General features: G+C 36.3%; 1 protein-coding gene across 3 annotated transcripts in view; it reads left to right on the forward strand.

Moving 5' to 3' along the window:
* NIPAL2 (NIPA like domain containing 2) overlaps positions 1-13,091 on the forward strand; it is an 82,354-nt gene that overhangs the window by 43,562 nt on the left and 25,701 nt on the right. For 2 of the 3 annotated variants that reach the window (XM_081070939.1, XM_081070941.1), the window contains exons 4-5: positions 2,609-2,668; positions 12,869-12,990. In XM_081070939.1, coding sequence (XP_080927065.1) covers positions 2,609-2,668; positions 12,869-12,990 — 182 coding nt within the window. The remainder of the gene's footprint in view (positions 1-2,608; positions 2,669-12,868; positions 12,991-13,091) is intronic. The other variant, XM_081070940.1, reaches the window with a different exon arrangement.

A 13,091-nucleotide genomic window follows, 5' to 3' on the forward strand; every position in this document is an offset into this window, starting at 1 on the left:
TGTTCTAACATGAGAAATTAGTTTCCCTGAATTATTTTGGTGCAAACCTGAAACAAAATTTTCATACATTTTTACACCTGTCCCAAATGCATTTCTTACTGTAATGGGCTATGTATCTATACATTAATTTATCTACATAAAATATTGCTTTAATGTTTTAAAGCATGCCACACAATTAAATTCATGCTTAGTGAACATTTCCCAGCCCTGTTTATTTCATGTGAAACCTTCATTCCTATAAGTAACCTGCCCAGAAAAAATTTGCAAGGACTTAGTTCAACTTGCAAGAGAGAGCTAAGTTGAGAAGAAGATGGGAAGAATATATGAGGATCCCAGCTTATCTTGAATGAGAGTTTCCAATGTAGATTTGTTATTTTGTTTTAAATCAATTGCCAGAACACCAGCTATAGTTATATTCAACTTTAACTGATTAAAAGGATTATTATACAGACTCATTATTATCTACGAAGAATTTTTAATGACATGGCATATTGCTTGTAACATAGTAATTGAGAGAACTGAAAAATTTTGCACTGTAGTTTGATCTCGGCTAAAGGGAAATGAACATACTAACATATTAACTGTGGTTTTCTCTAGACGGTGATATTATCTTATAATGATTTTTTTCCCTAGTTTTTACTTTAAAAAACAAACAAATGAAATTTTCAGCTCACAGTTTTTTTTAAAAAATTTATGAAAAAGCTGTATTACCTATGTATCACACATAAGTGTGGAGTGGTCAACCTGGTTGGGGGAGGGGAGAGTCCAGAGGTGATGCTTGAGTCTAGAGTTGCTCGAGAGGATGGAGGCAGAGTTGCATAGGGAATGGCACAAATAAAAGTCCTTTAGCATGAAACTAAATGGTGGTTCTGGTGAATTATGACTGTTTGGGTAAGGGTGGGCATAGAATATAAAAGAGATCGAGGGCAGATGTGAGAAAACTGGCAGGAGCAAAGTCAGGATTGGCTGTCTGAATGTCATACTCAGTAGTTTGGCTTTTATCCTGTACGTGACAAGAAGTCATTAAGAGGTTTTAAAGCTGTGGATTGACATTAGATTTGCATTTTAGACAGATTATGCTGGTGGTGCTGTGGGGAAGGGGTAGTGAAATGGGAGGCCCCAGTGGGAAGCTGTTACAGTGATATAACCCTGAGGTGAAGCTGACCTGAGTTGGGACAGTGACAATGAAATGAAGAGTATAGGGTGGACTTGAGAGATAGTGAAATTCAGACTTAATGGACCCAGTAGCCTGTTGGATGTGTAGTGTGAAGGAGGGGGAGACTAGGAAGAATCCTCGGATTCCGGTGCTTAATAGAGGTATCATAGAAATAGGGATTAGAGGAGGAGATGATGAGAAATGAGTTTCAGTTTGGGATATATATATATATATATATATTTTTTAATTGTTTGTATTTTTCAATTATAGTTGACATACCATATTATATTAGTTTCAGGTATACAACATAGTGATTAGACATTTATATAACTTAGGAAGTATCAACCTGGTAAGTCTGACACCATACATAATTATTACAATATTAACTATATTCCCTATACTGTATTTTACATCCCTGTGACTTTTTATAATTGACAATATGTACATCTTAATCCCTTTCCCTTTTTCACCCATCCTCCCAAGCCCCCTCGCATCTGATAACCATCAAAATGTTCTCTGTATCTTTGAGTCTGTTTCCAGTTTGTTCATTTATTTTGTTTTTTAGATTCCTCATATAAGTGAAATCATACAGTATTTGTCTTTCCCTGTCTTATTTCACTTAGCATAATACCCTCCAGGTACATCCATGTTTGTTTTTGCAAATGGCAAGATTTCATTCTTTTTTATGGCTGAGTAATATTCCATTGTATTTTTTACGCTACCTCTTCTTTATCCAGTTGTCTATCGAAGGACACTTAGGTTGCTTTCATATCTTGGCTTTTGTAAATAGTACTGCAGTGAACATAGGGATGCATGTGTCTTTTCAAATTAGTGTTTTGGATTTTTTCAGGTAAATACCCAGAAGTGCAATTGCTGAGGCATAAGGTAGTTCTATTTTTAATATTTTGAGGAAACTTCATACTGTTTTCCATAGGGGTTGCACCAACTTACAATCTCAGTTTGGGATATATCTAAAGTTAAGACTTTGTTCTTTCCACCATTTCTTTTGTTCTTTCCTTCCCTTCTATCTCTTTCTGCCTTTCTACCCCTTGCTACTCTTTCTGCCTTTCCCTTCCTTCCTTCCTTCCTTCCTTCCTTCCTTCCTTCCTTCCTTCCTTCCCTCCCTCCCTCCCTCCCTCCCTCCCTCTCTCTCTCTCTCTCTCCTTCCCCTTTCTTTCTATTCATTTAGTCATTTAGTAAACTTTTATTAAGCCCTCACTCTGTACCAGGCACTATCCCAGTCACTGTCCTAAGGCCATTTTAACCGAGGCCACTTTCCATGTATCCTCCACCACAAGGAGAAAAGAAGTCATTTTGACAGCCACAGCTGCTGGGTGTCTCTGACCAGGACACAGTTGTTAAGCCTAAGACACAAACTGCTTAACTCCTTTCAAATGGCATTGCATTATGTTTTTATATTGGAAACTCTGCTAACAGCCATTTTCTTTCTAGGTAGTGCCATAATTTCTGCTATGTTTCTGAAAGAAAATTTGAGAGTCTCAGATTTACTAGGTAAGTAATTCTTTAATTCATGTAATTATAGCACAGCTTGATCAGCAAATAATAATATTATCCAGAAAAAATATGTGCTTTAAAAACTGGGAACAAATTACTGAAGTGGATATAATCTCACTTAGAGGTGGGTGAATGTTATTCTGTCTTGGAGTTGCCTTCTGCTCTTCATGGGAAATACTTCCATTTTCATTGTGACCACTCCCTATACTATTGACCACAGCAAATTATTATTTTACATTGTTACGAAGTTTATGAAATTTTATGACTGTAATAAAATCCAAAAAATCTGTTACCTAATAGAGTATTTCACTTCAAAGAATGTATTTTTTAGATTGTTGCATGAAAATACTATATAAAAAAAATGAAAACCACACACAAAAATTAGATGCACCAGTTAACTACCTAATTTGTATTTAGCACTCTCCAAAAGTAACATACAACTTTGCTCTTCAAAATTTTCTTTAGAAATATAGCTATTAATGGAAATTAACAGTAGTCTTCCTGGCTGTAGGAAAGATTAGTTATATAGCAAAACCTTTATATATTGATTATATCTTCTACTTCTTATTGGGAATATCATTGGTGAGAAGGATTATAAAGATTCATATTTTCTTCCTTGACAAAATCCTGTCTGAATTGCTGATGATATATGATAATGAATACGATACTTTAGGCACTTGAAATAAAACAATGTCTGCTCACTTCCAAGGAGATCACATTTATTTTTAAAATTTGAGCTTTAAATATGACACCAGTGTTGCTATGCTGAGCATTTGTTTTCTTTGATCATATTTCCCTTGAGCCTAGTGTCTTGAAAGTGTTCTCACTTTTTCTTTTTCCTTCTTAGTTTAGTTCTGCTAGTAGAATTTTTCGTCAACATTGTCAAATTTTTCATGGTTAAAATGTTTTTCTAAATGCATTCCTTTGTGAACTGTCTCTTTTCAAATATATTATTTTTCTGTACTATGTTTTTTATATATTATGGTTTGCAGGATCATTTGGGGCAGTTGTATGGAATCAGAAATAAGAATGAGCAATGCCTGAGTTTTATAAATTAATGTCCTATATTATTTATCAAATGTCTTCAGGAAACTTTAAATTGTTTTATTTAAAATATGTAATTTGTAGTTAATGGTTAATTAATGTTTAAATTAATCTAAGGTATTTAATGAAGTAATACAGATGAATATAAAGTAAAACTTGATAATTATCATGAACGTTAGTGATAATAAGGTGATTAAGACAGCATCCCTGTCCTCAAATAATACAGTTGATGATAAAATATATACATAAAAAAGTTTTTTAAGCAGAAAATAATATGTATCTTAAGGCCTGCAGCCTTTAGTTTAGAACAGGGTTTCTCAGCCTCAACACTACTGACATTTTAGGCTGGATAGTTCTCCATTGTAAGGGTCTGTCCTGTGCCTTGTAGGGTGTTTAGCAGCTTCCGTCCTGGCCTTTACTGATTAGACTCCAGTGGTACCCACCCTCTGCCCCAGTATGACTTCCAAAAATGACTTCATCATTGCCAAATGTTCCCGGAGGGAGGAGGGTGTAAAATCTCCCCCAGTTGAGAACCACTGGTTTAAAATGGAGAGTACTCTAGCTGGGAAGCTCAGAGAAAAATATTTGTAGCAGAGGTAACATTTGAATCAGTTCTGACGGCTGGATAGGACAGGCATGGGCCACATCCAAGCATTTCGAGGAGGGCATACAGAAGGAAGAACACGAGAAGTGTTAACAAAGGTGCAAAAAGGTACATACAGTGTCTATTTAATACTGTACTACCACTGCTACCAGTAAGGTTTAGGAAAAAAATTAATGAAAATTATAACTGTGGAAAAGGAAGAAGTAGAAATATCAGTATATGCAGATGATTTGATTATACACTTAGATCAACTAAGCATTACTAAAAGCAAGTAACTGGCTCAACATCAAAGGATGTAAATTAAACTCACTCTCATGGGTTCAAATCTGGATTCAACTTCTACTGTCAACTGTATGGCCAAAATAATATTATTTAGCTTCTCTAAGCCTCAGTTTGCTGACAAATATAGGACGCTGTCTTAAGGATCTAATTGGATAATTCACAGAAGTATTTTGACAAATGTAAAGTCCTGTTAATATAATTGTCATCATTTCTATGACCAACTTCATTCCCAAGAGGTAATACTAAAAATGTGATATAAGGAAGGAATAGGAAACACACACACATATACACATGCACACACACACACATACACACACACACACCCCAAGTAAATAAAAGAACCTCTGTTAATTATTTGATTCTTTGCTAATTTCTCTTATTTTAATAAGAGCTAACCTTTATTAAATATTTACTCTTTCTAAGTACTATGTTTTACATGAACTATCTCACTTAAATACAGGAACAACCCTTTTACAGAACGGATACTTTGAGAGATTAAATAATTTGCCCAATGTCCTGTAACTAATAAGTGGTGGACCAGTATTCTAATAGTGGCAGCCTGACAGAACGATAGTGTAATGGTTGAAGGTGAGTCTCTAGGGTCAGAGAGCTGTGTGACCTTTGCAAAGTTACTTAATCTCTTTAAGCCTCAATTTCCTCATCTTTAAAATATTACCTACCTCCTAAGATTAAATGAGTTCATGTATGTAAAACTTTTAGAAAAGTACTTATTACATAAAAAAAGTGCTCAGTAATATTATATGTTATTATCATTACTACTACTACCACCATCACCCACCATTACACTCTACTGGTTCATCAGAGGAAACCTTGATTAGGATATTTTTGAGAACTTTAGTAATCCAGACAACATTTCCCACAGCTCTAGTTTGGGTTTTTTTGCCTTCCTAACTTGATGCTTTTTGAGTAGGACTATATAAGTGATGTCACATTTGTTTTTTTTTTTAGTTAGAAGTGATCAATTCTTGACTTTAATCTAATGTCATTAAGAATAAGGATTTAGTCACCTATTTCATATCTATGCCTCCAACAGCACTTTTATACGCTTATCATGATCTGAAGTGTAATAACCCACTTCCTACTTAGGGAAATACTTTTTTCCCCAACCTTATTCCGTAGTATGTTAAGTCACGGGTATTTTCTTTTTTCCTGTATTGCTGTTGCTTTGAGAAAATTTGATTCTTTCTTTTAAAAACTGAAAAATACATGTCTTTTTTTCTTTAGAGAAACTAAAACCAAGCAGGGAAAAGAACAGTTAGTGGTATTTTTCTAAAAAAAAAAGATTAACATATAAGCATGCAAAAAATTAAATTGTCAAAATGTGCAAAAGAAAATCATTTATTTTTCCCTGCTTCAAGCAAATGAAAGTTTGTTTTTCAGGATGGAACAAATGAAGATTTTTGGACCATGTGGGAACAAGCTGAACTAATTTATTGCCAAATGTTGCTCTGTGGCTATGAAGCTTTTCACCACTAGCCTCAAAAAATGACCTCACAAAAACTATGTCTGAAAGGAATCGCCAACTATTATTAATGCAATGACAGGATTTGGACTATTCTCTGATTCTTAGTGGATTAATAACTTTAAATTATTTTAATGATTTTTGTCCTTTAAAAAAAGCACCAGATTTCTCTCCCCTTCAATCAGCCAAAAACGATATTATTTTCTCCTCTTTTCTCCCTTAGTCATCAAAAATACTGAATCTAATAGTCTGTGAGATACTACTTGATTTAAGTCCAGATAGTATTATTATCAAAATAAAAATTGCAGTCAATTCATCAGCACTCCCCAGAGACTAGTAACTTAATTACTTCAAGTCACCTATAAATGGTTCCCCCAGATAAAATGTCAAGAGATTAATAGTGAGATGAAGAGTATCTTCTTTTTTCCTTCTCCCACACCAGAGGTCAGCTTGGTTCGGGGCCAATATCTAGAACTCTAATCTAGCCAAACAAACCATCATTTCTGGTTGAGAAGACAGATGGGCTATTTTGGTTTCAAAACTGCCTCAAGAACGGCAGACTTTTTGATGGCAGGTTCAGGACTATTTGTAGTCAGTACATTATTGAGACTTCTCAATTCAGGGCTCCTTCAAAGTTAAGCTGCCATAAGCCTGAGGAATCTGGAGAGGGAACAACATTCCAAATGGTTTGCTGTTAAAGAGTCCAGTTTATTCTGTGACTCCTGGTATCCCACAAAAGTAATAGCTGGACCCCCATTGAACAGGAGACATATTGCAAAGACAAAGAGAATCAGAAATAAATCTTGGTTGGAGAAAGGTTAGCTGAATATTAAAAAACTCTTAAGGTTACCAGAAGTCAGGTCAAGACAGATTCCAGGAGTTAGACAATAGACAGTTAACATTAGTTGGCATCCAACTGGGCAGTGGGGACAAAATTAAAGGAGATCTCAGGTTTTACTTAAGGGGACAGGTGGGCTGGGAAATCAGATGTCAACTGAGAAAGAATTGTGGAAGTAGATCTTAGAATAAGGCTTGCATAGATGAGGAATTCAGTGTTTTAGCGGTGCCAGTGAACAGAAGCATCAGAAGGAGCCTGATTCTAGCTCTTTTCCCTTCAATCACTTTTATACTTCATTCTCAGTCACAAATATCTACAGGAGATTTTTACAACAGAATGGCCATAGCCTCCTGAAGCAGAGGCTGCAGTCTTACAGCTGGATCCAATTAAATGTCAGACGTTTCCCAAAGTATAAAAGACTCCTCAAAACACTACTTAGGATGATATAAATGGTCAAATATGTTCAGAAAATATTGCAACCATATCCTCCTCTAGGAGATCCACAAAGAACTCTAACACATTGAGGATCTGAAGGGTCTTCCAGGAAAAGAACTATTTAAGTTTGTTTGACTCACTTCTTCCCAAATAGATTTGACTTGTGACCTCTTTTGGTGGAGCACCCATCTTATAAAACTGGTTCCAAGGAACACCAGTTTGGAGATGCTCTTCTAAAGGAACCTGAGGGCCAGTCAAGGATCACTGCCAGGAGGAGTCAATTCCTTCTGTGCTCTGTAGGGATGCTCTGGACAACTCAGGGGGCACCACTTGTTAAGACTGCAATGTGAATGACCGCCCTGAGTTTTCCATTCATCAGCCCTGCTCCTCTATGCACACAAGAGGCATGAGAGTGTAATCGGTAAGAAAATAGGCTACCTAGGTTCCAATCTAAGCTCTCCACTCAGGTAGAAAATCCCAGACAAGATAGTTATTCCCACTGTGACTCAATTTCCTAATATGCCCAATATGGATAGTAATAATTTGGTAGTATACATGGTGTGATCAAATTATACGATGAATGTTTAAATTTAAAAAAAAAATTATTACAGTGAAATTGCCATTAATCCCCCTCAAAATACTACTCCTCACTTCAAACACACTTATCCCATCATTCTTGCCACTTTCGGAAGCAATTCTGGGAGTCCTCTTTCGTGAGTGTCTTTAGTTATGCTGTTGTGGTTGCCTCGATGTCCTGAATCGATTCAAAACATTTACTTTTCATGGTTATTTTGACTTTGGAGAAGAGCCAGAAGTCACCCAGTGCCAGATCTGGTGAATAAGGTGGATGAGGGCAAACCATAATGTTTTCATTTGACAGAAATGGTCGTTCCAGAAGCGATGTGTGACCAGGAGCCTTTACGTTGTGATCAAAGCATACAGTGAATGCTGCTGCCAAGTGCCATCCAACGGAAAGGCAGGGATCTTCAATACGGGAAGTGACGCATTGAACCTTAGTAACAGTGTGTGTCAAGTTTCAACTTATTGGATGCACTCAGTTGGGTGTGAACTACTTTTGAGAGAAGGTGTTTAAAGTGTGCCGTAAATCATCTCCCATCATGAAAATGCTCCATGTCACACATCGCTTCTGGTATGGCAAGTTCTATCAAATAAAAATATTATCGTGTGCTCATCCACCTTATTGACCAGATCTGGCACCATGCAACTTCTGGCTCTTCCCCAAAGTCAAAATGACCATGAAAGAATCGACTCAGGACATCGAGGCAGCCACGGCAGGTGCAACTAATGACATTCACAAAAAAGGACTTCCAGAACTGCTTTAGAAAGTGGCAAGAACGATGGGATAAGTGTGTTTGAAGTGAGGGGGAGTATTTTGAGGGGGATTAATGGCAATGTGTCTTTTATTATAATAAAGTTTTTTAATTTAAACATTCACCATGTTTTTATCATACCTCCTACAATATTATACAATATATGCTATACGATATACATATAGTATATGTTATAATAGTATAATAACATAATAGTATAGTTATTTTTCACGGGTTCTAAGGATTAAGTTAGTTATATAAAGCAATGAGAATTGTGCTTATAAGTGTTACCTATTAGGTTGGTGCAAAAGTAATTGCAGTTTAAAAGGTTAAAAACAATTGCAAAAACCACAATTACTTTTGTACCAACCTAATATTACTATCATAGTTATAATCATCACATTACAGTATGATAATGATCACAGTGTAACTCTCATGTCAGCCATACTTGTCTACGAAATCAATAGTTTTAAGAATATCACTTAAAAAAAATGATTGCCCTGCCTTGACATATGCCCTCCCACAGAATACCTGCTCTATCTACTATAAAGAGCAAGAATGAGCTTGTTTACTTGTTTCACACATGTGGCAAGTTTACACGAAGAGATTTTATTAATATTTGTATATTGTATCATGCTAAATCTGAAACTTTCACCAGATCATTGTAGACTCTTAAGTGACTTGAGTTGTATTTGCTGCAAGTCTGAGCATGAGGTTAGCGGGTGGGGCCACATCCCTATAGTCGTGTCTAGAATCCAGTCGTTGCTTCCCACCTGCAGCTTTCCCACAGCTGTTCTATCTTTGGTCCCTGCCAACATCCAGACCTTGATGCTTTGTGCACCAGTTCCCTGATGTTAGCAGTAGGTAGCAAACATAGAGCTGCTAGTGTTTCTTCACTGTGGTCTGTTATATCATTTCCTTTGTTCTGTTTTCTTTTAAGACCAGTGGGGGGGAGTCTTCACTAGGGGCCAGACTGCTCCTTCCTGTTCAGCCCTTCCATTCTCAAATTGGATTGTCATCCCCTTAGAGACAGCCCCAGTGGCAGTCCCTAATGATCCCTGTACTATAACATTAGAAATACAAGTTTGAATTAACTTTTAAGCTTAACTCAGATGGCCTTTGACTCTTGGCAATCAGCATCCTCAGGCCACTCTGTCCCAGGGTCCTCTGTCACATCAGCCCTTCACGTGAGCTTTTCAGACACATTCAGCCCCCCAGACTGGCCTCTTCCAGAGCCAAATTCCTGGAGTACAGCAAGTATGACAAGTTAATTTGTACCTAGAGATGAGAAGATTGAGTCACAGAAGGATAAATAGCTTCCAGCTAGCAAATAGCAGTGAAATTTGAATTCCATGGGAGCAGTTTCAGCTTAGATCGACTTCTAATTCTTGACCTGAAATTTAACCATTTCCATGGGCAAAGAACATGTTAAGTGCTGCTTCCCTTTCTGCAGTATCTTATGCTTCCAGATTACTCCTCTGGGCAAATAGGCCAGCAGAAGATGAACTAGCAAGTTTTCTAAGTCAGAAATCTGTGTCTTTCAAAAGAAGTAATATTCATGGCTTAACTGAAATAAAAATAGTAGGAACTGACATCTCATGCCATTTTTAGAAAAAAGTAGCATATAAATAAATTTCTTGAAGGAACTGCCAATGACTATCTTCAACACTTATAAACACTTAAGGAAAATTGCACATGATACACAAAGAAGATAGTCATAGAGAAAAATATAAGTGATGCCAAATAAACAAGCATGTAACAGGTAACAGCTATCCACACTGCCTTTGTAATTGTCAGAGGTAGCTGAAATTAAACTTATTAAAAAGAATGTATGACCTACTGAGCTGCCATAGAGTTATTTACTACACTCACAGATCAAATAATACATATGAAAAAAGAACTTTGAAAGTATATTTGCAAAACCATCAGTCATTTTATTTGTTTTTTAAGGAGTTTTGAGGTGCAGTGAAGATCTATATTGGTAGAAATGGGCACAAGTATGCAAATGTGGAAGCAGATGTGAAACTGGGAGGGATGTGCCAGGATGTGAAATGGACCACACTGGAAAGTTAAATAAATAACACTGCTTCCATATAATGGGATCCTTTGCAGACTTAAAAAGAATGAGGCCGCCCTACATAAACTCATGTAAGACGTTCTCCACGATGTTCTGTTAAGTAGAAATAAAGCAAGATACTAAACGTGTGTAAATATCATTTGTGTAAAAAACCAAACCCATACACTCTCACACACACAATGCATAAAACATCTCTGAAAGAAACTCTCAAGAACTAGTGGCAGTAGTTATCTTTGAGGAGAGAAACTACCGTGTTTCCAAGGAGATAAGACCTAGCTGGACAATCAGCTCTAATGCATCTTTTGGAGCAAAAATTAATATAAGACCTGGTCTTATTCTACTATAATAGAAGACCCGGTCTTATGTAATACAATACAATACAATACAAGTCTTATTTTACTATAAGACCGGGTCTTATATTAATTTTTGCTCCAAAAGATGCATTAGAGCTGATTGTCCAGCTAGGTCTTATTCTTGGGGAAACAGGGTAGTAGACAATAAGGACATGAGAGAGATTTAACTTTTCACTGATCACCCTTGTGTGTCTTTTAAATTTACCATATACATGTGTTACCCATTCAAAACTAAATTAAAAAAAGATATATAATTGACACTAGATACAGTTAGATAAGATAAATCACTGGCAAAGGAACTCAATATAAATTAGAGAGTTGGAAGTCTCTGAGACTTTTAAATTGTTTTCAGTGCATTTTTTCTGCTATACTATTCCAAGTTTAAAAAGCTTTTAAAAAAATCTCTTCTTCCTAGGAATCTAATGTTGACCAATTATAAGATCTTTTTTTCCAAAAGCAAAGACAAGGCTGACCAATAATTTTGCCCAAGTTCTTATATATGGTATTTATTATTTTCCTTTTATTATCATACTTAATAATGTATATTGTTTTTCATTTAAAAAAATCATTAGAAATATCTTTTAAAATTGTGCATATAATTTGTCTTCACAAAGTGTTACAGAATAAATTGTTGCATTAGAGGAAGACTTATTTTATAGCTTCTACAATAACCTGAGCAGCTATTGTCTAGCTTGTGTGAAAAATCGAATGCTCTTTGTTCTCAAAAACCAGAATTCAAACTTCTAAATCATTTGGTTAAGAGGAATAGGAAATTGGTGTCTTCAAATTGTGAGATTTGATAGAGAAACCAAATTGTTTCAGGTTGGAGTCAATGCTGGTTGTACATTATGTATATGACAGTGGTGACCTCAGTGATGAAACAAGTTGAATTATGTTTTCACGGGTATCATTTGAAAAATGCTACATATGTCACTTTTTCTCAGTCTGCTAATTATTAATAAATATGCAGTGTTCAGTGTTATTTGGAAGGGTAAGTCCTTCCTTTACTCCTCCTTCTGTGGCTACTCCCACACACATTCCCTTCCACCATTATTTTAGGTGGTGACAATAACACATTCCTTATAGGTTTATTATATGGGATTTTACTAAGCTATATTAGGTTCTAAATTGGATTAAATAAATCTTATAGCAAAGTCAGTGTTCACCATTTTTGTTTCTGCTGACGGAACTCCAATAAATGGCAATGATTAAGGTGCTCATTTACCAGAGTTTCAGAGGGTAAAATCACCTACGCGCGCGTGTGTGTGTGTGTGTGTGTGTGTGTGTGTGTACAAAGGCTCCAAGGATGAGTCATTGCAGGGTGGATTGTCAGGTGATGGAGTTCCCCACTCCGGGCTCTGCCATCTAGGCCTAGATCCAGTACACTTACTGGTCTCACATGCAAGCAAACAGCCAGCTGGATGTGTTTTCATGTCTCCTTATGCACATGCTCTGATCTCCCCATCTGTGGGAAAAGCTCCGGAGAGACCAGGATTCATCTGGAACAACAGAGAAAAATCAGAAGTTATATCCTGCCCCATCCATTCCCAGGCCCGTAAGCCCCTTTAAACATAATGCCTTCAGGTAAATTCATAATGCTATCTATGGATGGTTTGATGAATCAGATTTTATTAGGGAGGAATGTCGGCACTTTTACAAGTAATGCTCAGTCTGTAGGAAATGTTTGCATCTACAAAAAGACTTAAATGTCCCTCTTCAAATCGATTTGTCTTTTCAATTTTATTTAAAGGTATGACATTGGCATTTGCAGGAACATATTTATTGGTGAACTTTGCTCCAAATATAACTCAGGCTATCTCCGCAAGAACAATACAGTATTACTTTGTTGGTTGGCAGTTCCTGATCTATGGGGTAAGAATTCTAAAAATTGTACTGTCGCAGAAACTGTTATCTAGACCACTGGTACATGCACATGTTGGAGAACTAATATCTTTTCTTCTCATCATTAATAG

The sequence above is a fragment of the Rhinolophus hipposideros genome (genome assembly GCF_964194185.1).
Source record: "Rhinolophus hipposideros genome assembly, chromosome: 13".
Lineage (NCBI taxonomy): Eukaryota > Metazoa > Chordata > Mammalia > Chiroptera > Rhinolophidae > Rhinolophus > Rhinolophus hipposideros.